Source organism: Schistocerca nitens, chromosome 7 (genome assembly GCF_023898315.1).
Source record: "Schistocerca nitens isolate TAMUIC-IGC-003100 chromosome 7, iqSchNite1.1, whole genome shotgun sequence".
In the NCBI taxonomy this organism is placed as follows: Eukaryota; Metazoa; Arthropoda; class Insecta; order Orthoptera; family Acrididae; genus Schistocerca; species Schistocerca nitens.
Window position 1 is genome coordinate 165,524,217 of NC_064620.1, and position 27,593 is coordinate 165,551,809.

The following is a 27,593-nucleotide window of genomic DNA, read 5'->3' on the forward strand; positions in this document are numbered from 1 at the left end:
GTGAAATTTGGCGTTAATGGGCTATGGCAGCCGACGACCTACATCTACATCTACATCTACATCTATACTCCGCGAGCCACCTTACGGTGTGTGGCGGAGGGTACTTATTGTACCACTATCTGATCCCCCCTTCCCTGTTCCATTCACGAATTGTGCGTGGGAAGAACGACTGCTTGTAAGTCTCCGTATTTGCTCTAATTTCTCGGATCTTTTCGTTGTGATCATTACGCGAGATATATGTGGGCGGTAGTAATATGTTGCCCATCTCTTCCCGGAATGTGCTCTCTCGTAATTTCGATAATAAACCTCTCCGTATTGCGTAACGCCTTTCTTGAAGTGTCCGCCACTGGAGCTTGTTCAGCATCTCCGTAACGCTCTCGCGCTGACTAAATGTCCCCATGACGAATCGCGCTGCTTTTCGCTGGATCATGTCTATCTCTTCTATTAATCCAACCTGGTAAGGGTCCCATACTGATGAGCAATACTCAAGAATCGGACGAACAAGCGTTTTGTAAGCTACTTCTTTCGTCGATGAGTCACATTTTCTTAGAATTCTTCCTATGAATCTCAACCTGGCGCCTGCTTTTCCCACTATTTGTTTTATGTGATCATTCCACTTCAGATCGCTCCGGATAGTAACTCCTAAGTATTTTACGGTCGTTACCGCTTCCAATGATTTACCACCTATGGCATAATCGTACTGGAATGGATTTCTGCCCCTATGTATGCGCATTATATTACATTTATCTACGTTTAGGGAAAGCTGCCAGCTGTCGCACCATTCATTTATCCTCTGCAGGTCTTCCTGGAGTACGTACGAGTCTTCGATGTTGCTAGTTTCTTGTAGACAACCGTGTCATCTGCAAATAGCCTCACGGAGCTACCGATGTTGTCAACTAAGTCATTTATGTATATTGTAAACAATAAAGGTCCTATCACGCTTCCTTGCGGTACTCCCGAAATTACCTCTACATCTGCAGATTTTGAACCGTTAAGAATGACATGTTGTGTTCTTTCTTCTAGGAAATCCTGAATCCAATCACAAACCTGGTCCGATATTCCGTAAGCTCGTATTTTTTTCACTAAACGTAAGTGCGGAACCGTATCAAATGCCTTCCTGAAGTCCAGGAATACGGCATCAATCTGCTCGCCAGTGTCTACGGCACTGTGAATTTCTTGGACAAATAGGGCGAGCTGAGTTTCACATGATCTCTGTTTGCGGAATCCATGTTGGTTATGATGAAGGAGATTTGTATTATCTAAGAACGTCATAATACGAGAACATAAAACATGTTCCATTATTCTACAACAGATTGACGTAAGCGAAATAGGCCTATAATTATTCGCATCTGATTTATGACCCTTCTTGAAAATGGGAACGACCTGCGCTTTCTTCCAGTCGCTAGGTACTTTACGTTCTTCCAGAGATCTACGATAAATTGCTGATAGAAAGGGGGCAAGTTCTTTAGCATAATCACTGTAGAATCTTACGGGTATCTCGTCTGGTCCGGATGCTTTTCCGCTACTAAGTGAAAGCAGTTGTTTTTCAATTCCGATATCGTTTATTTCAATATTTTCCATTTTGGCGTCCGTGCGACGGCTGAAGTCAGGGACCGTGTTACGATTTTCCGCAGTGAAACAGTTTCGGAACACTGAATTCAGTATTTCTGCCTTTCTTCGGTCGTCCTCTGTTTCGGTGCCATCGTGGTCAACGAGTGACTGAATAGGGGATTTAGATCCGCTTACCGATTTTACATATGACCAAAACTTTTTAGGGTTCTTGTTTAGATTGTTTGCCAATGTTTTATGTTCGAATTCGTTGAATGCATCTCTCATTGCTCTCTTTACGCTCTTTTTCGCTTCGTTCAGCTTTTCCTTATCAGCTATGATTCGACTACTCTTAAACCTATGATGAAGCTTTCTTTGTTTCCGTAGTACCTTTCGTACATGATTGTTATACCACGGTGGATCTTTCCCCTCGCTTTGGACCTTAGTCGGTACGAACTTATCTAAGGCGTACTGGACGATGTTTCTGAATTTTTTCCATTTTTGTTCCACATCCTCTGGCTCAGAAATGAACGTTTGATGGTGGTCACTCAGATATTCTGCGATTTGTGCCCTATCACTCTTGTTAAGCAAATATATTTTCCTTCCTTTCTTGGCATTTCTTATTACACTTGTAGTCATTGTTGCAACCACTGACTTATGATCACTGATACCCTCTTCTACATTCACGGAGTCGAAAAGTTCCGGTCTATTTGTTGCTATGAGGTCTAAAACGTTAGCTTCACGAGTTGGTTCTCTAACTATCTGCTCGAAGTAATTCTCGGACAAGGCAGTCAGGATAATGTCACAAGAGTCTCTTTGCTAACAGCACGACACTGCCCGCAGCACGTCTCATGGGCTCGTGTCCACATCGGTTGGACTGTAGACGACTAGGAAACCGTGGCTTGTCAGATGAGTCTCGATCTCAGCTGGTAAGACCCGATGGTAGGGTTCGAGTGCGGCGCAGACCGAACGAAGTCGTGGACTCAAGTTGTCAACAAGGCACTGTGCAAGATAGTGGCAGCTCCATGTTGGTGTGGTCTGTGTTTACATCGAACGGACTGGGTTCCCTGGTCCAACTGAACCGATCATTGACTAGAAACGGCTATGTTCGGCCATTTGGAGACAATTTTCAGCCATTCATTGACTTGATGTTCCCAAGCAACGATGCTGTGTCACCGGGCTGCAGCTGTTCTCGGTTGGTTTTTTAGTAACGTTCTGGAGCGAATGATTTGCCCACCCAGATCGCCCGACATGAATGCCATCGATCATTTATGGGATGTAATCGAGAGGTCAGTTCGTGCACAACATTCTGCACCGGCAACATTTTCGCGTTATGACGGCAATAGAGGCAGCATGCCTCAATATTTCTGCAGGGGACTTCCAACGACATGTTGAGTCCATCACACTTCGAGTTGCTGCATTACGCCGCGCAGGAGGCCTGGAACGATATATGGAGGTATCACATGACTTTTGTCTGCATAGCGAATAAGAGAAAAGTAAATATTTTGTGCTGTGGGCATTTGAACATATTTTGTTTTACTCTCTTCCCTTCGTATACCATATCTATCAATAGCTTAGTTTATCGACCCATCACAGAGTTTATACTCTCGTGAGCGTCTACTGTACTCAGAATATTAACGGGAAGCCGGCCGTTGTGACCGAGCGGTTCTAGGCGCTTGAGTCCGGAACCGCGGTGTTGCTACGGTCGCAGGTTCGAACCCTGCCTCGGGCATGGCTGTGTGTGCTGTTCTTAGGTTAGTTAGGTTTAAGTAGTTCCAGGTCTAGGGGACTGATGACCTCAGATGTTAAGTCCCGTGGTGCTTAGAGCCATTTGAACCATTTATTAACGGGAAACTTATACTAATAATTTTTTGTAAGGACTATAGTTTTCTGAGCATTAGGCAGTAAGAGAACTACTCCCTTAGTCCGCAATACGCTGCACGGATCGTGCATTAACACACTGATATGATGTGTACCGTCGAATACCGTCGAACTACTGTCGAGTTTGAACATTACCCAGCAACTAGCAGTTCATACAAACTTGAATGGTTCGCGATCTCTTCATAAATTTTCAAGGACAGTAGTCCCTAGTCCGCCGCCAGTCAACAACACGGGTTATGCAAGTGTGCATCAACAATCTTCCCTGTGGTTGTCACAGATGAAGATTAACTGCCTCCTCATATCAGTACCGCACACAGCTCAATAAGGCAAGAAACTTCACAAGCTCAACGAATCGCAGTCTGCCGTGTTCGAGTTGTTCCATGTAACTTACTAGCGGTGCTGAACGTTTGCTTCTTGTAGCCTTTTACTTTTAGACTTGTACGTACTGTTATGTACTAATATCTCTAGCCAATATGTAGTGGGCTTCTCACAGCTGACGGTTCAATCCCGTCTCCGGCCATCCTGATTTAGGTTTTCCGTGATTTCCCTAAATCGTTTCAGGCAAATGCCGGGTTGGTTCCTTTGAAAGGGCACGGCCGATTTCCTTCCCGATCCTTCCCTAACCCGAGCTTGCGCTCCGTCTCTAATGACCTCGTTGTCGACGGGACGTTAAACACCACTAACCTAACCTAACCTTCTCACAGCTCTTTGGTTTTCATAGCTACAGGATAATGAGCAGGAACGGATGTTTGTACGGCAAACCATGAACGGTAGATTCGACTCGTATGACGTGAAAGCGGTGTCCCTTGTACTGTATCACCTTGCTGGAATAGTCTCTCTAGAATGAACGTGTCGGCCGGCCGCTGTGGCCGAGCGATTCTAGGCGCTTCAGTCCGGAACCGCGCTGCTGCTACGGTCGCAGTTTCGAATACTGCCTCGGGTATGAATGTGTGTGATGTCCTTAGGTTAGTTAGGTTTAAGTAGTTCTAAGTCTAGGGGACTGTTGATCTCAGATGTTAAGTCCCATAGTGTTTAGAGCCATTTGAACCATTTGAATGAACGTATCGAATTGTTTTCAGTAAGCTTTTCATAACGTTCAGTGTTAACTGACGGAATCAAGAGATTAGTGCGCACTGCAGATGTTGGGCAGAACCAACACCAGAACCAGTAGCTCGTTGTTGACAACTAAGATCCACTATACGAATCGTTGACTGGCATATGCGAACCTGTCCCTAAGCTCGAAACTATTAGTAGTCCTTTCTGTCACTTACTTGACCAAGAATACGTGTGTCAGGTCTTACATCGATCCGGGAACTCAGTTCAAGAAACACGATACATATTTGCTTTATTATAACTCCAGTCTTGGATCACAATGTTTATTTGTAATCAGGTTATTAATTTCGGTCGATAACTATCATTGTCAGCCCTAGAGACGTATAAGCTCATAGAAAGAGCCTAATTTACAAACGGACTTTTAACTATACGAATATAAAGCAGAAAATAATATAAAACAACTATTCAGAATATCTCATTGAAACGTTAAAAAGAAGTATCACGCTATTATATGTGATGGTGCAGTAAAAACCATTTGCCATTTCGGCTTCGTTGAACAAATAATACTGTGGTGTGTAAGGAGCACCACTGATGCGTACATACGCACATGAAGAGAGAAATAGTTATTCTGCGGTGCAACGGCAAGAAAAGTGCCTCAATCCAAGCACGCTAGATGTCGACGCTGCAACTCCGTTTACATGATTTCAAAGAAGGGTGGTCGTGACTGGAATTATAAAAAAGCAAATATTTTCCTGGATCACTGAAAACTTCCTCGTGACAGTATCACAACGCACTGCTCCCTTTTGTTGAATCCTAGCAGTTACACTCCATTGAGAGTACTGCATCCGTAGCACTTATCAGCTGAACACTTCTAAAAATAAATTGTTATACCACGCAAACTGATTTGTTTTGTCGGGTATTTCATTGCAGTAATTCTCATAGTAACTTATTCCTGGACGACAGGTGGTTACGCGTGGAAGGTGAAGATAGGGAATATAATTTAGCAGGACAACATGCATTTAATGCTATTACAGTTGCACTCCGGCACGAGATTAATTAGTTCCTTACACTTGGCAAATCCAAGGAACTCTGTATGCTGACCACTCCGCCGCTGATTCTGACATGTGGCTGAAGAAAGTTTGTGCGTGAAATATAAGCTCTCGTCCTTGATTGAGTAGAATGTAGCGTAAATGAGTACTATCAGCCATATTTACACTGAAACAAGGCTTGCAGGCGCAGAAACTTAGGAAGTTTCTGTGGCTCCGAGTAAGAACATAGCAGACCTTCTCGTAGGCGAACATCGAGTGATTCACATTTGTTTACTAATGGACTACGTGGGCGAGTGTTCACAGCCTAGGTACAATTCACGTTTAGAGCACGTCATCGACATTCGCTGTGTTTACATATAAATAAATACCTGCACGTATCGACGAAATACGATTTCCTACTTTTTGTTGGAAACAACTGTTCTAGGATTACATTAAAAATAGTTCCCATCGTCGGTTCTGATCAAGGTTTTCGGGAGGTTTCCCTTGATTGGAAAACATACGCTGGAACTGGAAACCCTTCCTAAATATTTCCAAATACTCCGCCACCCTACTAGCTCATCTGTCTCTGATTCTCCACTGGTTCGTAACTTAAACATCCCGTTCTACTTTCGAGGTTGGAATGAACACTATTAATTTTGTTTTTTTAAAAAAAGTGACTAGTTGAGTTTTGACGTTGCACAAAATTCCATCGTACTCAGTGCTAAATGCTACACATAATGGTTGTTGATGATGACTATTATGAAGTAGCCATCCCAAAATATTACGTTGTCCATCATTCTGAGATTGTCAGTACACTCGCGACACTTTGCACTGAGAAATGGCGAAAGCCTAGACAACATCTGGCTCAGAATGGTCCACTTTTGTAACAGCCATTGCTGTGATCTGGTTCCATCAAAGCTGACCTCTTACAGTTGGTAACCCAGTCATCCTTCGTAGTAAGCAACTAAACACTCAACCCAAATGTTGGTCCAAATATCACCGCGCTTTTGGCATGGTCCTACTGGAGGTGGTATTCCACTGATTTCCAGCATTTCAACTGACTCGTCCAGTCAGTTTACCATAGACTCCGTACCTCGGTGCCACTTGGTATTTTCCATATCAACAAATCATTTGGCAGGAGTGAAGAAGTGGCAAGTGACAAAAAATTCAATGATCAACTGAGGATTAAGCATCATATCTTTGGGTTCGTGGTTTGACACATAGTTCCTCACTGGGCCACACTTACTTTCAATAAAATCGACTAACTTAGATTGGTCAGCAGAGCTTGCTGTTCTTTTCATTGCTAATTGGTTTCTGCTGTACAGTTATGTAGACGAACTGGTTATATATTCCAAGTTTTGGATTTTTAGCCTGACACTAAGTCAGCCACGAGTCTGATAAGCAATTGAAACGCTTTCTTTTTATCTGGGCTTCATTGTGACGTTTGCTATGTTCGTATATTGCCGAAAATAAAATCCTTTGGTTATCATTTTCTGTCTCAATTCTTTTGCCTATCTGGCCCGTTTTCCAGCACGTTTCAGGACATGACATTTTATCTGTCACCATATGCTGAATGGAATCTCAAAATTCCCGCACAAGTGATGCGATAGAAGTACTTTTCCGAAGAGGTAAGTACGTGGCTTGAGAAATTCTCAGTCGACCTTATTTGTCCTTAAACGGTTCCCTTAAGCCCCAGAGAGCAGCCAAGTGCGGCAGCAGCATGCAGAGTTAGAAGTGAGTTGGGTCCTACCGGTGAAGCCCGGACTGAGGTCAAAGTCATACGTGAAGTCTGCGTCGTCGCCCAATGGACCGAACGCTCCGCTCTCTACAACACACGCGACAAAAGTACGCTTTTAGCTTTGCAACAGAGAAGCATGAATGCGAGCGTCAATAGTCAGCCAGGTGATATACAGTAAATGATCAACCAGCTTGAAATTGTAGTCAAAGTTTGCCCCGTAGTTAGCAGAATATTACGGCATTCATCCACTCTTAACTTTTGTGACTAAAACTAATGCCTCAATTACGCTTTAGGTGAAACACTAAAACGCAAACATTAACTAATTCCACAGACCGTGAAAGAACCATCGGAACCGATCGAACACCGTGTCATTCTCCACCAATGGCCTCATTGGATGCGGTATGGCGTAGCGCAGCACACCGCTCTCCCGGTCGTTGTCAGTTGTCGTGACCTGGAGTCGCTACTTCTCGCTCAAGTAGCTCCCCAGTTGGCCATACCAATCCTCCCAGCAAGGAAAAAATCCCTGGCAATACCGGGAATCGAACCCGCGCTGACTGAGTTATTTAGGCGGAAAAAATATTAAAATACTTGCTGTGAAAATCTCATTTTTGCTGTGCTGAAAACTGCAAGAAAGGGATTGTGTTGATTCTGAGTACAACAGTCATCCTTTATTTCTTTCTTTTGCTACTGCCTTTATCCCGCATTGTGCGCAGGGTCGGCAGGTTTAAGTACGGAATTGGCATGGTGAATTTTAAGGGGTGGCCGGATTCCCTTCCTGCCGCCACCCCATACCCCCCGGGACGGAAGTAGTGTACCCCAGCTGTCTGCGTCTAGTGTAAATCGTGAAATAGTGTGAATGTGTTTCAAATGTCTGCGAGTCGTCTGAGGTGGGACGTGGGGACCAGCCCGGTATTCACCTAGTAGGATGTGGAAAACCGCCTAAAAACCATGAATCACCTCCGTGCCCACTCAGATTCATAGACTATGGTGTGCGACTGCGAGCAGAGTGGATTATTTTACGCATTTGGTGGTGGTCATTAAGAGAGCAGGTAAAATTTCGTACATATTAATCTGTAGCGAGGTCGCTATGTTGATATTAACACGATGAACATGACCAGACACAACAGTCCGCCCCGATAGAGGAGTGGTCAGCGTGACGGATTGCCGTGCTACGAGCCCGGGTTCGATTCCCGGCTGGGTCGGAGATTTACTCCGCTCAGGGACTGGGTATTGTGTTGTTTTCATCATCATTTCGTCCCCATCCGGCTCGCAGGCCGCCCAATGTGGCGTCGAAAGTAATAAGACCTGCACCAAGGCGGTCGGACCTGCCCCGCAAGGGGCCTCCCGGCCAATGACGCCACACGCTCATTTCCGATTACCAGACACTACACGGTTTTGTATATGTAGTTAACTAGACGTTCTCGAAATCCATACTCTTCTGCAGACTTGCATCATGAAATCCCACAAAGCATTAGTTCGTAAAAGGTCTTTGCAATGTTCGCTCAGACACTGTTACTGCACAGTGCTAGATCATTGTGTTTGAACAACAGTTCAAGGCTCTCCATGAGTTAGTCGTCAGTGACATCACCGTGTATAAAACACACATGGCTTTGCATCTGTATACTTTCGATCGAATTCTATGTAGGTCGTACAATCACTCGTATAGCAGCGTCAATCCTGTTTTATGTTATGAACGAACGCTACAGAAATAAATCTCAATATTCCGGTGAGTCCATGAAGAACTATCCCTCAATTCTGATTATGGTGATGTATTTCATTGGGAAATAAGCAAAAACTCAGAAACTCTGAATTTTTCTGAATGGAAAGATCTTTTGCTTAAAATTCCAACAGCGCGCTGTTTTATTGTGCGTGATATCCTTACGTCGAAAGCATCGTATACAGTCAGTTATGTGGGGTCGCTAATTTAAACATGAACGTTAACCATTGTGAGACTGTTTATTTGCTTTGCTTGAGGCTTATATGCCAGAAAATAACTTTAGAATCTATTGGAGTTCCAAATTAAGGGTTCTGCTTGAAAACTTGACCTCAACTAAGGCATTTACTGTATAAATATTATTTGCTTCCTCAGCGGAGACTTCATGTAATTTAAAGCAACATTAACCGAGCAATTTAAATAAACATTTCTGCATCCAACAATAAAACCAATGGAGTTGTTCGCATGTTATCGATATTTGTTCACCGCTTATGGTCCACATGAAAAGTATCTTTGTTTTACTGCGTTGTGGCGATGGCCGAGGAGGACTTTAAATGGCATCTGGGAAGTAGCGTTGAGTTCAGTAGGGATCAGTCTGTGTAGAGGCTTTAAGTGAAGGCTGTTGAATAGGTCGCTAGAATAACTGGTCACTTGTTGGTCAAAAAATCTAATTTATTGACTCGTTTCAGACCCAGCACTTCATCATCACAGCTTAGACTGGTCAGTTGAGTACTGCTGCTAATGGGTGATACATGTGATTCCATACTTTGTATGAAGACTTTTCTTTTTGGTGTTCTAATGATGGGTTGACCTCGAAACGCGCTAATAAATAAGAAGTTTTGAACAGAAAGTGTCCAGTTATCATAACGACCTTTTCAGCAGTGGCAAAAACCCTTTAGGGAATTAAGTATCAAGTTGTATGTAAAGTTACATACGAAAAAAATATGATTAGGAACTATGTAGGAAGTTATCGGTTGTGTTGGAATATATCTGTGGTATTAATTAATGACTTTCGCCTCTGTAGCTGAGTGGTCAGTGTGCATGACTGCCAAGTGGAGGAACAGGCTTCAGTTTCCAATACTGCCAGCGATTTATTCTTGGTGATGCCAACTATTGGGTTACTTGAGTGAGATCAGCGATGCAGTTGCCACTGGCTAACACTGAATTGTCCGTAAGGGCTAGATTATGGCAATAGTAAGTACTTTGTACTGTCGTTAGAGATAGATGTTAGAAGAATCCTGCAGGTATCTGAGCAGACCTATCGAAAAGCACCACGGTCGCAGCTGAGTTTAGCGATCTGTTTCGACGAACAGAATGTCATCAACAGCATTACATGTCCCCATTTCATCAGACACTGCAGGATATCGGTGGCCAGTTTAGTGACTAGGAACTGGTCATAAATTTTTATTTATTTATTTGTTAGTTGCTTTATTTACAAATGACCTACATCCCAGAAGCTACTGCATTCAGTGTTTCACCGTTATTATTAACATTCAAAATATATTAATAATTTTCTCTCCTCCTTTTATAAATAGTTCAAGGTAAAACACTGAAACTGTAAATTAGTAACTCTTACCTGCGACGAAACTCTGACGACTATTGTCTCCTCCGCCAGGATTCAAACTGGATACTTTGTGTCAAGCAAGCCTCACTGCAATACCAAATGTTAGCGACCAGGCTGTGGAAGTGAGCCAACGGCCAAAATACGAAAAGAAAGCAGCATCCTACTTCCAGATATACATATGAACCTATCTACATCTACATGGCTACTCTGCAAATCACACCTAAGTGTCTGGCAGAGGCTTCATCAAATCACCTTCACAATTATTCTCTATTTTTCCACTCTCGAACAGCGGAAAAACGAACACCTGTATCTTTCTGTGCGAGCTCTGATTTTTATTATTTTATTATGATGATCGTTTCTTCCTATGTATGTTGCCGTCAAAAAAGATTTTCGCATTCGGAGGAGAAAGCTGGTGCTTGAAATTTAGAGAGAAGATTCCACCGCAACGAAAACCTTTGTTTTAATGATATCCATGTGAAATTATACGTACACTGTACAACTTCCTTAACTCTGAACTTCGTTTTTTCCGGTTTAACGTGAACTTACGTGCGTTATGGGATTATTAAAGGAAGATTATCTGACACATTCATACAATTTCAGTTAACGTTATTACCACCATTTTACCAAAAGTAAATTCTCTCCAACTTCTGTTGAAAACTTTTTGCAATTGTCTGGAATTTAAGAAACAAATTGGGCCAAGTAGTTAACAAATCAAAAATTTTAGTCGAGCGGAATGGCCGCACGGTTAGAGGCGCCATGTCACGGATGGCACGGCCCCTCCCGCCGAAGATCAGAGTCCTGTGTGTGTCCTGGGTGTGTGTATTGTTCTTAGGGTAAGCTAGTTTAAGTTGGTTCAAGTAGTGTGTAAGTCTAGGGACCGAAGACCTCAGCAGTTTGGTCCCTTAGAAATTCCCACATATTTGAACATTTGAAAAATTTTACGAAATTACTTCTTTGCTTCTCTGGATGTTCTGGAAATCTATGGCAGATACATGTCTGGGTCATGTTTTATTAGTTTCACCAGATCAATAACAACAAAATAAATGGAAATCGTGCTTTACTTTAACCTCGTACAGTTTTGCGATGGCTTCATATTAGCGAAGTTGCTAAATTTCAGGCAAAATCTTTTATTAGCCTTAACTCCGTAACCAAACATTTGCGGACCTGTGTTTATATGAACTTCTTTCTTTCGTTTTACTTGTCGAATAACATGTTAAAATATTTGCATATCTTCGTGAATCACCCTGAAAGTTATCCTACCATCTGCACAACGGTACCAGTGCATATATTCCACTGTTAGAGGCATCAGGAAGGTTTCCTCTTGCAACTTTCGACTCGCTCGCTTCCGGTAGAGGGACCCTTATCTCAAACTGATACATTAATCCTACTCCGTCATCTCAGAAAGTTTGTAACATCATCACGGAATCACTCCCTGTAGCGTCGTTGGATGACATTTCTGGACATGGGTTCCTGTGTAAAACATTATCTACTAAGTCCCATCTACGGCCTCTAGAAGCGTGTAACATTAATTGTGAAACACTCTGTAGATAAGGAGCAGCTAGGGATCTATAACACTACCTTCGTGAACACCGAAAATCAGTTCTGTTTTACTCGATGACTTTCCGTCAGTTACTACGAACTGCGGCCTCTCTGACAGGGAATCACTAATCCTGCCGCGTAAATGAGACGGTATTCCGTAAGCACGCTTTTTTATTACAAGCCGCTTGTGAGGTACAGTGTCAAATCCCTTCTGGTTCAAATGGTTCAAATGGCTCTGAGCACTATGGGACTCAACTGCTGTGGTCATAAGTCCCCTAGAACTTAGAACTACTTAAACCTAACTAACCTAAGGACAGCACACAACACCCAGCCATCACGAGGCAGAGAAAATCCCTGACCCCGCCGGGAATCGAACCCGGGAACCCGGGCGTGGGAAGCGAGAACGCTACCGCACGACAAATCCCTTCTGGAAATCAATTTGAAATTCCCTGTCGATAGCAGAGCTTGTTATGTTTCACAAGAACGTTTTCTAATACCGTGTTGACTGTGCGTCAATAGTCTGTTCTCTTCGAGGTAATTAAGATGTTTGAACACAACTGATGTCCCAAAATCCCGCTGCATATCGACGTTACTGATATGGGCCTGTAATTTAGTGGCTTACTCCCATTGTCTTTCTTGAATACTGGTGTGACCTATGTAACTTTCAGTCTGTATGAAATTACAATGAAGTGAATACCCTTAGCTGCATACAGCCGTTGATATAAGTCAATGGGGACAGTTAAAAATGTGTGCCCCGACCAGGACCCGAACCCAGGATCTCCTGCTTACATGGCAGACGCTCTATCCATCTGAGCCCCCGAGGACACAGAGGATAGTGCGACTGCAGGGACTTATCTCTGGCACGCCCCCCGTGAGACCCACATTCGCAACTTATTGTCCCGCACTATATTCGTAGTGCTCCTGCCCATCATACTCATTGCTCTCGGATTTACTGCCGATTCCCGTAAGAGTTCGGGCACTGTTTGTGCATCCGCACAGAAGAAGATGGTTAAGTGGCCGGTGAGCCTTATATATATATGAAGATAGTATCTGTTCTTTCGTACATGTATATATTTTCAGTCTGTAGTTACGGATCTTTTGTCGAGCGATTGGCCAAAATGGTCAAAATGGCTCTAAGCACTATGGGACTTAACATCTGAGGTCATCAGTCCCGCTATTGGCCAGTTTCGTTCCAGATCGTACTCGAATTATTCTGGTGAGATCCACGAATACGGTGATAGTCGTGGTTAAATTCCTAGACTAGAATAAAAGGAAGGGAGAAGAGATGAGGAGCATCTGGAGAAGGTCTTTTGCTAAACTTGGTGGAAAGGCGTCGTGCGGCTACCCTCGAGCGTGTCAACGGCGGCACCCGCTGTGTCGGCGGCGCGCAGCCTCGGCATCAGGAGGGCGCCACGCCACGGCGGTGTCGCGGCGCGGGCGGCCGATGCCCCGTCCCACTTTGATTCACTCGTTGACATCAGAGCCGGCGTCATCGTCGCATTTAAGCGCCAGCTGCGCGGCGCCCCGCGGAACTCAGGTCCGTGACCCGTTATCTGGTTATCTGGCTGTCTGCGCGCACATCGCGCGCACGCCCGCTTTGCATCCGCAGCTGCCGCTGGACCTCGCTGCGTCATCCCGGCCCGAGTCCGTACTGGCCACGGCCACTGCAAGTGACGTACGGTATTACTGTTAAAGCTCAATAGCCACTCGGTCGCTGTGAGTCACCCTCAGGCGACGACGTCGTCGCAATTACTTGGCAGCGTAAAAAGTTTCGTGACGGGCAGGAGCCACTACGTTATACACATCGTCCGGTCATCTCCAAAGGCGCATGTGCCTTCCCACGCCAAGAAAGATGATTGCACTAGTTAAAAGTCAGGTGTCATGCTCGGTGTTACGAGGGTCACTCCAAAAGAAATGCAAACTATTTTTTTTAAACCCATCTTTAATTCCACATGTTTGAAAGTTTTACAGTGTGTAGATACATCCTTTAGGAACAAAATTTTCATTTCTCCACATTATTTCCATCCCTCTCAACTACCTTATGCCGTATTGAACCAGTGTCTGTACACCCGAACGGTAAAATTCTGGACCAACCTGTTGGAGCCACTGTTTGGCAGCGTGCACAAGGGAGTCATCATCTTCAAACCTTGTTCCACGTAGACAAACCTTTTTTAACGCCAACACTTTCAGTATTCTGCAAACACTTCTTTCCCCTATCCCAACGTAGTGTGACAATTCGTTCACTGTGATGCGTCTGTCAGCAGTCACCAATTCGTTAACTCTCTACACTTTGTCTGGAGTGTGTGCAGTACGAGGCCTGCCGCTGCGAGGACAATCCTCAATATTGCCGTGCCCGCTCTCATCTCGTAACCTGCTTGCCCACCGACTAACTGTACTGCGATCGACAGCAGCATCTCCATACACCGTTTTCAACCTCTTGTGGATGTTTCCCATTGTCTCGTTTTCACAGGACAGGAATTCTATGACAGCACGTTGCTTCTGACGAGCGTCAAGTGTAGCAGCCATCTTGAAGACATGCTGTGACGGCGTCACTCACGGGAACAGGTTGAACTAAGTTTTAAAACAAGCGGGAGGGATGTATCTACACACTGTAAAACTTTCACAAATGCAGAATGAAAACTGTATTTTTACAAAAGTAGTGTGCATTTCTTTTGGAGTGTCCCTCGTATATTTGGAGGTGGAGATGCTTTTCTGCCGTTTCTGTCATGTAGGTTATATTAAGATCTAATCTGCACTAGGATAAATTGATAGAGAAATCTGGAAAACCAGGGGTGTCAGATGTCAGATAGTGCAGCTACAGCATAAGACACATGGCGAATAAAAGAGCACTTGGTTTCCCAAAAGACAGGTAAATCAGATTGAGCCCCCTTGACAAAGGTGCGAGGCAGTGGCGGGGTAGCAAATACGAGGGTGTCTCAAATGAAAACCTTAAATACTTTTTTAAATATTTTTATTGTGCAGAAGTGGTACAAAGCTGTATCACTTTTCAACATAATCTCCCCCACGCTGAATGCAAGTCCTCCAGCACTTACAAAGTGCATAAATTCATCTACATCTACATCGGCATGGATACTCTGAAAATCACATTCAAGGGCCTGGCAGAGGGTTCATCGAACCACCTTCACAATTCTCTATTATTCCACTCTAGTATAGCGCGCGGAAAGAATGAACACCTATATCTTTCCGTACGAGCTCTGATTTACCTTATTTTATCGTGGAGATCGTTCCTCCCTATGTAGGTCGGTGTCAACAAAATATTTTCACATTCGGAGGAGAAAGTTGGTGATTGGAATTTCGTGAGAAGATTCCTTCGCAACGAAAAACGCCTTTCTTTTAACGATTTCCAGCCTAAATATTGTATCATTTCTGTGACACTGTCTCCCATATTTCGCGATAATATAAAACGTGCTGACTTTCTTTGAACATCTTCGATGTACTCCGTCAGTCCTATCTGGTAAGGATCCCACACGCGCAGCAGTATTCTAAAAGAGGACGGACAAGCGTAGTGTAGGTAGTCTCCTTAGAAGGTCTGTTACATTTTCTAAGTGTCCAGCCAATAAAACGCAGTCTTTGGTTGGCCTTCCCCACACCATTTTCTAAGTGTTCCTTCCACTTTAAGTTGTTCGTCATTGCAATACCTAGGTATTTAGTTCAATTTACGGCTTTTAGATTAGACTGATTTGTCATGTAACCGACGTTTAATGAGTTCCTTTTAGCACTCATGTGGATGACCTCACACTTTTCGTTTTTTCAGGGGTAACTGCCACTTTTCGCACCATTCAGATATTTTTTCTAAATCATTTTGCAGTTTGTTTTGATCATCTGATGACTTTATTAGTCGATAAACGACAGCGTCATTTGCAAACAACCGAAGACGGCCGCTCAGATTGTCTCCCAAATCGTTTATATAGATAAGGAACAGCAAAGGGCATATAACACTACCTTGGGGAACGCCAGAAATACTTCTGTTTTACTCGATGACTTCCCGTCAATTACTACGAACTGTGACCTCTCTGACGGGATATCACAAATCCAGTCACATAACTGAGACGATATTCCATAAGCAAGCAATTTCAATACGAGCCGCTTGTGTGGTATAGTGTCAAAAGCCTTCCGGAAATCCAGAAATACGGAATCGATCTGAAATCCTTTCCTTTAGAAAAATACACTCCTGGAAATTGAAATAAGAACACCGTGAATTCATTGTCCCAGGAAGGGGAAACTTTATTGACACATTCCTGGGGTCAGATACATCACATGATCACACTGACAGAACCACAGGCACATAGACACAGGCAACAGAGCATGCACAATGTCGGCACTAGTACAGTGTATATCCACCTTTCGCAGCAATGCAGGCTGCTATTCTCCCATGGAGACGATCGTAGAGATGCTGGATGTAGTCCTGTGGAACGGCTTGCCATGCCATTTCCACCTGGCGCCTCAGTTGGACCAGCGTTCGTGCTGGACGTGCAGACCGCGTGAGACGACGCTTCATCCAGTCCCAAACATGCTCAATGGGGGACAGATCCGGAGATCTTGCTGGCCAGGGTAGTTGACTTACACCTTCTAGAGCACGTTGGGTGGCACGGGATACATGCGGACGTGCATTGTCCTGTTGGAACAGCAAGTTCCCTTGCCGGTCTAGGAATGGTAGAACGATGGGTTCGATGACGGTTTGGATGTACCGTGCACTATTCAGTGTCCCCTCGACGATCACCAGTGGTGTACGGCCAGTGTAGGAGATCGCTCCCCACACCATGATGCCGGGTGTTGGCCCTGTGTGCCTCGGTCGTATGCAGTCCTGATTGTGGCGCTCACCTGCACGGCGCCAAACACGCATACGACCATCATTGGCACCAAGGCAGAAGCGACTCTCATCGCTGAAGACGACACGTCTCCATTCGTCCCTCCATTCACGCCTGTCGCGACACCACTGGAGGCGGGCTGCACGATGTTGGGGCGTGAGCGGAAGACGGCCTAACGGTGTGCGGGACCGTAGCCCAGCTTCATGGAGACGGTTGCGAATGGTCCTCGCCGATACCCCAGGAGCAACAGTGTCCCTAATTTGCTGGGAAGTGGCGGTGCGGTCCCCTACGGCACTGCGTAGGATCCTACTGTCTTGGCGTGCATCCGTGCGTCGCTGCGGTCCGGTCCCAGGTCGACGGGCACGTGCACCTTCCGCCGACCACTGGCGACAACATCGATGTACTGTGGAGACCTCACGCCCCACGTGTTGAGCAATTAGGCGGTACGTCCACCCGGCCTCCCGCATGCCCACTATACGCCCTCGCTCAAAGTCCGTCAACTGCACATACGGTTCACGTCCACGCTGTCGCGGCATGCTACCAGTGTTAAAGACTGCGATGGAGCTCCGTATGCCACGGCAAACTGGCTGACACTGACGGCGGCGGTGCACAAATGCTGCGCAGCTAGCGCCATTCGACGGCCAACACCGCGGTTCCTGGTGTGTCCGCTGTGCCGTGCGTGTGATCATTGCTTGTACAGCCCTCTCGCAGTGTCCGGAGCAAGTATGGTGGGTCTGACACACCGGTGTCAATGTGTTCTTTTTTCCATTTCCAGGAGTGTATTCTTTTGGTAGTCCGCGCAACCAGGTACCGTGTGGCGTACCTCTTCATCGGAACGGAATTTCTTTCCTCCCATTGCGTCTTTGAGTGGTCCAAACATATGAAAATCACTTGGGGCATGGTCTGGTGAGTATGGTGGATGAGGAAGACACTCAAAATGCAGGTCTGTGATTGTTGCAACTGTTGTACGGGCAGTGTGGGGCCTTGGATTGTCATGTTGCAAAAGGACACCTGCTGACAGCAATCCACGTTGATTTGATCGCAGGCCGCAGATGATTTTTTAGGAGATCTGTGTATGATGCACTGGTGACAGTGGTCTCCAAAATTACGCCTTTTTCGTCGCAAAAGAGAGTCAGCATAACCTTTCCTGCTGATGGTTCTGTTCGAAACTTCTTTGGTTTTGGTGACGAGGAATGGCGCCATTCCTTTCTCGCTCTCTTCGTTTCCAGTTGATGGAAGTGAACCCAGGTTTCGTCCCCAGTAACGATTGTTGCAAGGAAGCCATCACCTTCTCGTTCAAAACGCCGAAAAAGTTCTTCACAAGCATCAACACGTCGTTCTCTCATTTCAGGAGTCAGCTGCCGTGGCATCCATCTTGCAGACACTTTGTGAAACTGGAGCACATCATGCACAATGTGGTGTGCTGACCCATGACTAATCTGTAAACATGCTGCAATGTTATTCAGTATCACTCGTCGGTTTTTCCTCCACTATGGCTTCAACTGCTGCAGTGCTCTGTGGAGTCACAACTCGTTGTGCCTGACCTGGACGAGGAGCATCTTCCACTGAAGTCACACCATTTGCGAACTTCCTACTCCATTCGTAGACTTGCTGCTGGGACAAACATGCATCACCGTACTGAACCTTCATTCGTCGATGAACTTCAATGGGTTTCACACCTTCACTACGCAAAAGCTGAATAACAGAACGCTGTTCTTCACTGTTGCAAGTCGCAAGTGGGGCGGCCATGTTTGTACTGATACTGCGACGGTATGTGTGCATCTGCACTATGCTACCACCTACCGGCCATTCTGCGCGCTGTTTGTAGCACGCTTACCAACTTACAGGATAACGGCGCGAAATTTCGATTTGTCATTGCAAATTTAAGGTTCTCATTTGACTCACCCTCGTATATTCACAAAAATGTAACAATACTGATAGACGTCTCTCTTTAACTTCAAACAGCAGTTGGCTGTGTTCGGCAGCTGTACACTTCGACAAAGCAGCGAGAACAACGTAGATTTGCAACAGGTTATACAAGGCTTCCGCCCCCGGTAGCTGAGTGGTCGCCGGCACTGTAGCTCAGCGTGTTCGGTCAGAGGGCTGCTAGCCTTCTGTAAAAAAATCTGAGTAAAGGAAACAAATATCAACTTGAACGGATGTCTTGTGGCGTCAGCACAGACCAAACGCAACGAACTATATAGAAAAAAGAAAACAAAGTGGTCAGTGCAACAGAATGTCAATCCTAAGGGCCCGGGTTCGATTCCCAGCTGGGTCGGAGATTTTCTCTCCTCAGGGGCGGGGTGTTGTGTCGTCCTAATCATCATCATTTCATCCCTATCGACACGCAAGTCACCGAAGTGGCGTCAAATCGAAAGACTTGCACCCGGCGAACGGTCTACCCGACGGGAGGCCCTCGTCACACGACATTTATTTTTATGAAAAATTTTTTCAAATCTGTATTGGCCAGTGCCCAAAACAATTTGTAAAATTTTTTGTGGGGAGCATGGGGGCTATGGAAGTAGGCTGTTTAGGTTTTCTGATTGGTAACGCCACGTATTGCTCTGTATGATAAATGACTGGCTGTGCTGTGTGCAGTCTGTGGCTAGTTTGCATTGTTGTCTGCCATTGCAGCATTGGGCAGCTGGATGTTAACAGCGCGTAGCGTTGCGCAGTTGGAGGTGAGCCGCCAGCAGTGGTGGATGTGGGGAGAGAAATGGCGGAGTTTGGAAATTTGTTAGACTGGATATCATGAACTGCTATGTATATTATGATTTTTCAACACTATTAAGGTAAATACATTGTTTGTTCTCTATTAAAATCTTTCATTTGCTAACTATGCCTATCAGTAGTTAGTGCCTTCCGTAGTTTGAATCTTTTATTTAGCTGGCAGTAGTGGCGCTCGCTGTATTGCAGTAGTTCGAGTAACGAAGATTTTTGTGAGGTAAGTGATTTGTGAAAGGTATAGGTTAATGTTAGTCAGGGCCATTCTTATGTAGGGATTTTTGAAAGTCAGATTGCGTTGCGCTAAAAATATTGTGTGTCAGTTTAAGCACAGTCATGTATAATTGTTCAAAGGGGACGTTCCAACAGGACGTTCGGAAATTTCCGTTACAAACTTCTAGTACTTGTAGGGGGGAGTGAGTACACATAATATTTTAAATAGGAAGCTATGTTTGCAAGGTAAGTTTGCAACAGGGTAGTCATGTTGGTGGCGGGGGGGGGGGGGGGGGTGCTTGTGTCGGATCAGCTGATGTCATCTGACGTCTGTCCTACCTCTGTCACCTGGTTCGAGCCTTATGGTATATACACACAGGCTAAAATTTTGTAAGAAAATTTTATATTGAACCAGAGATGGTCAATTGTAGTATCGATTGTGTAGTAGCGTCAAAGGGGACGTTCCATATGGCGACCCTGCCAGGATTCCTCACTGGAATCTTCTGATTTTTTCTTGTAGTTTGTGTAATTAGTGTAGCTTTTGTTTATTGCTAGTGCGTAATTGTAGAGAAAATCTCCTTTGTAGTTGCAGTCTTTCATTGTTGTACAGTAAAACAGTTGTGGCATCCATGCAGATTTGCACGAAGTATTTCACAGCTGCAATTAACTAGATATTATTTTCAGTGCTATGTTAATGTGTTCTCTTATTTTTGCTCTTCAAAGTGTGCTTTTCTGTGTTATCGTGTGAAATATTGTGACAATAATGGCGTGTGAAAAACGTAACACTAGGCTCCAAAGTAAACTGAGAAATAATGGTGACGATGAGCGTAGCTTATCAGCACCACTGTGTAATGAAGTAACAGTCATTCAAAGTAGTAATTTGGTAATAGTGCATAGGGAAATGGAGTGGGCGGCAAATAATGGTGTAGACAGTGAAACAAGTAGTGAACAGGGAAGCATTATCAATCGATCGGTCGGCAACAGCTCGCCTCAGGAATCCGAAATGACAGAACACAGTATTGCAAATACTGTAGACTCAGGTTTTGGGTCCTCACCGTTTTCTCAAATAAGTCAAGACACATTTTCTGCTCGTCAAAATGTAAATGTTGCCGGTGCAAATGCACTGCCGAAAAGCATAGAGGAACAGATTCCAGACACTAATACATTATTATTGCAATTAATGCAGCAAATGAAACAAAATCAGAGACAAACACAGCAACAGTTAGACACAATGGAACAAAATCTTCACAAGTTAGACACAATGGAACAACACCTGAGACAAACACAACAACAGTTAGACACGATGGAACAAAATCATAGACAAACACAGCAACAGCTTCAAAAGTTAGACTCATTGGAACAAACTCTTGAACAAACACGTGAAGATTTAACTACTGAGTTACATAACATTGAATCGAAATGTCAAAAAGCCTGTAATGACGTAAAAACACAAATTTGTGAGCATTTTCAACCTATTTTTTCACGGCATGAAAATGCATTACAGAATCACGAAGTAGCGATAAAAGAACTGCAAATTATTGTTCATGAAAATCATGAGACCTTGCAAGCTAAAATTGACTCAGTTGCATCTACCGAGACGGTTACGCAACTTGCAAAAACTCAGTAAAACTTAAAGGACACAGTAGATACGATTTCAACACAAATGGACACTCTGAAACTTGGTTCAGAAAAACACACAGAGGAAATAATTTCACTATCGGATAAAGTAGCCGAACTTTCAGATCAGTTCACTAACTTATCTACGAAGGTAGATGATAATCTGAATGACACAAAACCGATAGTCTTTAATGACGCAGAAGAGTGCGAACAAATTAGGAAATTCAAACAAAATCAGAATCAAATTAATACGCAACACCAAAGAGAAATCCAGGAAGTACAAGATCAGCTGACACAGGTAATACAAGAATTACGTATTTCAGAGGACATCCGCGCTCCAATACGGGAAGAGGGACATAGAAATACGGAACAGCCACAAAATAATAACACGGGGTACTTCGGAAATTATGCAAGAAATTGGCAAGGTGCACCGAATTTTGAGATGGAACCGCCGACACGACGTAACAATGACCGATATGCTACTCGCCGACACGATGATTTTGACTATAAGCTGTTCATTACTACACGTAAATTCAAAACATTTAAGAATTCTGGCAACGACATTCATCCACAAGCATGGCTCCATCAATTCTCTCATTGTTTTCCTCCCAACTGGTCGTTAGAACACAGATTAGAATTTACGTGTGGCTACTTAGAGAATGAACCAGCTGTATGAATGCGATCGGTCATTCACGATTGTCACAGTGAAGTAGAATTTTATCATGCTTTCCTCTCAGCGTATTGGTCTCAAGCTACACAAGACCGAGTAAAACATAGCATCATAATGATGAAACGTTTCGAACAATCTGAATTTTCCAGTCTTGTGAAATATTTTGAAGACATGTTGCACAAGAGTCAGTACCTGTCAAACCCATACAGCCCCTCAGAACTCATCCGCATTTGCTTAATCAAATTACCTGAACATTTACGACATATTATTTTGGCAGGACGTTGCAAAGATAACATTGAAGCTTTTCAGCGACTCTTAGAAGAATTAGAAATTGACACAGACAGTCGCGGGATGCGAAAACAGGAAAACAATCACTACGGGTCACATCCGTCACAATTCCGTGACGACAGAAACAATAACTGGACACGACAAGTCTATTCTTACAACGCAAATCGTGACCAAAACAGACACCACCCACATGACAACCACCGGCAGAGTAATAATAGTTACAGAGAAAGATCGCATTTCCGTAGTAATGAATATGACAGAGATTACCATAGAAACAGACAATAAGGGAACAAAAACAATTATTATCAAGGGAGACAGAATAACTTCAGACGCAACAGTTCAGCGCGCAGTTACGATTCCGGGAGAAATTCTCCACCACATGACCGACAAACAAGAAACTATGTAAACTACCGACAAGACGACAGACCTGAATTCCATCAGAACTGGCGGGATTCAAACAGAGCAGGGCACTCTCGGCAAGGTGAATTTGTAGAAGTTAGGTCTCCAAATCCTAATTACGATGCGCGCCAACAAAGAGACAGACAATGACTCGCACCGCAGGCAGCCGCGTGTGCCGGCTGGCTCAGAGAAAAATAACATAGACGCTAACCTTGAGAAAAATTCCAGTATTTCTTACCAACGTATACCACATGATAATTGCGTTGAAACTGAAACTCTGCATACTAGGAAGAGTAGCGGTTTACAACAAATTTCACGTGTAAAACATTTATTGAGAGATAATCTGCTTTTTAACTTAGTCTTTGTTATAAAATTTTTCACTTTACATTATTGTATGCTTTGTCAGACTTAGAATCTGTCAACAATGTTTGAAGTTAAATATCCAGTCAAGAACCAAGAGAACTTATTTAAACAGAAATTACGAATGCATTGTTATTGTGAACAGACGACACAGTGTTATTGTGTGTGTACATTCTTGCTTGTTAGTTGCACGGTTACGTAACGACTATAAGGCTTACATACTTAGAACATATACTGCTAATGAGATTTTAATGCAACATTTTGGTTTACTTGAAAATACATTCTGGATTTAAAGTACTTTCTGTGAGATACCAGATGACACAGTGGTTAGTTTATGTGAGAGCTACACGATTTTATCACGACGCTACTAATGAGTGACAATTTACAATGTTGCTTTTGCAGTTTTTCTGTTTTATATCTGCACAGTTTTTCTGTATTATTCTGGAAAGTAAAACATGTTTTAGTAGTAACTTTTGTGGTATAGCTACAATGAGACTGCCTTTTCCATAGCACAACAATACGTTACAGCACAGTACTTTCTTCATCACGGCAATAAGCGTAATAACTACGATATCTATACGCAAAGCATTTCACTTTCGTTTATGATGAGGTGAGTACATTGACTTCACCAGAACTTTGCTTACAGAGGACCATAACTACGACACTTCCACAGAATTTTCTTACAGCAAGACGCACATTTAGCGCTACAGGACATGCATTTGAGTGATTAATTTTGTACTTAAAACATTAATTTTTAAAGATTTTTGAATTACAATGATACAAAAGTTTTCCCTGATACATTTCATTCCATTGCTGTAATCTGTAACACCTGAGGGTATAATTACATTAATCCTCAGGGGGGTACACGCTTACTTTGTGTACCATGTGTTTGGCAAGCACAAGGAGCCCTAGCTAATATGGTATTTGCTTATACAACTTTACACTTCGGTACCATATTTCTCTAACACATAAATTACACAGCTATCTTATCATTTAACTGAGAGACAAACATTTTTTTTTACTACATCAGTGACAGATGTTTACGTAATTACACAGTTGGATAACTTCACACATATGAAATTGTATTTTGTCTGTACTTTGTGAACTGTTCATATATTTTTCAGAACCATTGTGATACTATGAGGGCTTTGAATGATGTATTTGGTATGGGAACATGATTTTTAAAGGACGTTTGAGGTAGATGACACTACTGAAATGAGCAGAGAATTTTTTTGGGTTTTGACATTATTGCAGAAAGCTACGACGATTTTGAGAATTGACTGAGATGTTATGAGATTTTTACGACGACGATGTGTATTATGCTGTTGAGTTATGTTTATGATCAATAAGCTGATGCTATATGAGGAATTTGATTATTGTTGTTGTGGTCTTCAGTCCTGAGACTGGTTTGATGCAGCTCTCCATGCTACTCTATCCTGTGCAAGCTTCTTCATCTCCCAGTACCTACTGCAACCTACATCCTTCTGAATCTGCTTAGTGTATTCATCTCTTTGTCTCCCCCTACGATTTTTACCCTCCACGCTGCCCTCCAATACTAAATTGGTGATCCCTTGATGCCTCAGAACATGTCCTACCAACTGACCCCTTCTTCTGGTCAAGTTGTGCCACAAACTCCTCTTCTCCCCAATCCTATTCAGTACCTCCTCATTAGTTATGTGATCTACCAATCTAATCTTCAGCATTCTTCTGTAGCACCACATTTCGAAAGCTTCTATTCTCTTCTTGTCCAAACTATTTACCGTCCATGTTTCACCTCCATACATGGCTACACTCCATACAAATACTTTCTGAAATGACTTCCTGACACTTAAATCTATACTCGATGTTAACAAATTTCTCTGCTTCAGAAACGCTTTCCTTGCCATTGCCAGTCTACATTTTATATCCTCTCTACTTCGACCATCATCAGTTATTTTGCTCCCCAAATAGCAAAACTCCTTTACTACTTTAAGTGTCTCATTTCCTAATCTAATACCCTCAACATCACCCGACTTAATTCGACTACATTCCATTATCCTCGTTTTGCTTTTGTTGATGTTCATCTTATATCCTCCCCTCAAAACACCATCCATTCCGTTCAACTGCTGTTCCAAGTCATTTGCTGTCTCTGACAGAATTACAATGTCATCGGCGAACCTCAAAGTTTTAATTTCTTCTGCATGGATATTAATACCTACTCCGAATTTTTCTTTTGTTTCCTTTATTGCTTGTTCAATATACAGATTGAATAACATTGGGGAGAGGCTACAACCCTTTCTTACTCCCTTCCCAACCACTGCTTCCCTTTCATGTCCCTCGACTATTATAACTGCCATCTGGTTTCTGTACAAATTGTAAATAGCCTTTCGCTCCCTTTATTTTACCCCTGCCACCTTCAGAATTTGAAAGAGAGTATTCCAGTTAACGTTGTCAAAAGCTTTCTCTAAGTCTACAAATGCTAGAAACGTAGGTTTGCCTTTCCTTAATCTTTCATCTAAGATAAGTCGTAAGGTCAGTATTGCCTCACGTGTTCCAGTATTTCTACGGAATCCAAACTGATCTTCCCCGAGGTCGGCTTCTACTAGTTTTTCCATTCGTCTGTAAAGAATTCGTCTTAGTATTTTGCAGCTGTGGCTCATTAAACTGATTGTTCGGTAATTCTCACATCTGTCAACACCTGCTTTCTTTGGGATTGGAATTATCATATTCTTCTTGAAGTCTGAGGGTATTTCGCCTGTTTCATACATCTTGCTCACCAGATGGTAGAGTTTTGTCAGGACTGGCTCTCCCAAGGCCGTCAGTAGTTCCAATGGAATGTTATCTACTCCGGGGGCCTTGTTTTGACTCAGGTCTTTCAGTGCTCTGTCAAACTCTTCACGCAGTATCGTATCTCCCATTTGATCTTCATCTACATCCTCTTCCATTTCCATAATATTGTCCTCAAGTACATCGCCCTTGTATAGACCCTCTATATACTCCTTCCACCTTTCTGCTTTCCCTTCTTTGCTTAGAACTGGGTTTCCATCTGAGCTCTTGATGTTCATACAAGTGGTTCTCTTATCTCGAAAAGTCTCTTTAATTTTCCTGTAGGCAGTATCTATCTTACCCCTAGTGAGATAAGCCTCTACATTCTTACATTTGTCCTCTAGCCATCCCTGCTTAGCCATTTTGCACTTCCTGTCGATCTCATTTTTGAGATGTTTGTATTCCTTTTTGCCTGCTTCATTTACTGCATTTTTATATTTTCTCCTTTCATCAATTAAATTCAATATTTCTTCTGTTACCCAAGGATTTCTACTAGCCCTCGTCTTTTTACCTACTTCATCCTCTGCTGTCTTCACTACTTCATCCCTCAAAGCTACCCATTCTTCTTCTACTGTATTTCTTTCCCCCATTCCCGTAAATTGTTCCCTTATGCTCTCCCTGAAACTCTGTACAACCTCTGGTTCTTTCAGTTTATCCAGGTCCCATCTCCTTAAATTCCCACCTTTTTGCAGTTTCTTCAGTATAATCTACAGGTCATAACCAATAGGTTATGGTCAGAGTCCACATCTGCCCCTGGAAATGTCTTAAATTTAAAACTGGTTCCTAAATCTCTGTCTTACCATTATATAATCTATCTGATACATTTTAGTGTCTCCAGGGTTCTTCCATGTATACAACCTTCTAATGATTATGCTACGTATTTATTATGATGAAATATTGAAGAAGTGTGGACAATGTGTAACAAGGTAAGGAATAATGAGTAGTGGTTAGGGACTCTGACTTATGAAAAAGGATGTTGGAAACCAAGAATCGTACTTTAAGAGTTATGAAATGTGTGTAAATGCGTGAATGTACCACAATGTGGACGAAAATTTTTTGGACACTGATATATTTACAGGATTTTGTTTCTACACATTTTTAACGCAAAATCTCGACCTGTTAAATTTTTATATGAGACTGTCACTGCTGTCGTAAGTATTTCGGTAAGAAAGTTAAGTGACCACCTTCACGTAATGCGTCGTGGGCACCCAGCTGCACGACTATCGCCTGGAAAAAAGCCATTAGTGTGTGCCTTTCAGAGGCACAGGTGGAGAAAGAATGAGGCCATTATCCTCGCTATTGACATTCCTTTGTAGAAAGCATTGCAAATACGACACGTTCGAACTAGAAAACATATGATTACGAGAAACATTTTTACATCTATTGTCTTTCTAGTTGAGAGATTTTTTACTGCCTTTGGAGACGCCATTTGCCTAGTGAATGACGTTTCACACATTTCTTTGTATATATTTGCTCACTGCACTGCAGCATTGGTTAAAATAAAATGTAATTGATGTACTAATATAGATATTTTATGCCTACAGATCCAGTAAATAAAATTTTATGATATACTCGAAAAAAAATGAGGAAGCACAAAAAGACATTTCCCTTCACAGGAACTGC

The 27,593-nt window shown here is 43.2% G+C and overlaps 1 protein-coding gene across 3 annotated transcripts in view; it reads right to left on the reverse strand.

Moving 5' to 3' along the window:
• Positions 1-27,593, reverse strand: part of LOC126194725 (collagen alpha-1(IX) chain-like) — a 419,736-nt gene that overhangs the window by 293,572 nt on the left and 98,571 nt on the right. For 2 of the 3 annotated variants that reach the window (XM_049932976.1, XM_049932975.1), the window contains exon 2: positions 7,261-7,335. The exons of the other annotated variant lie outside the window; for it this stretch is intronic. In XM_049932976.1, coding sequence (XP_049788933.1) covers positions 7,261-7,335 — 75 coding nt within the window. The remainder of the gene's footprint in view (positions 1-7,260; positions 7,336-27,593) is intronic. 3 annotated transcript variants of the gene reach the window in all.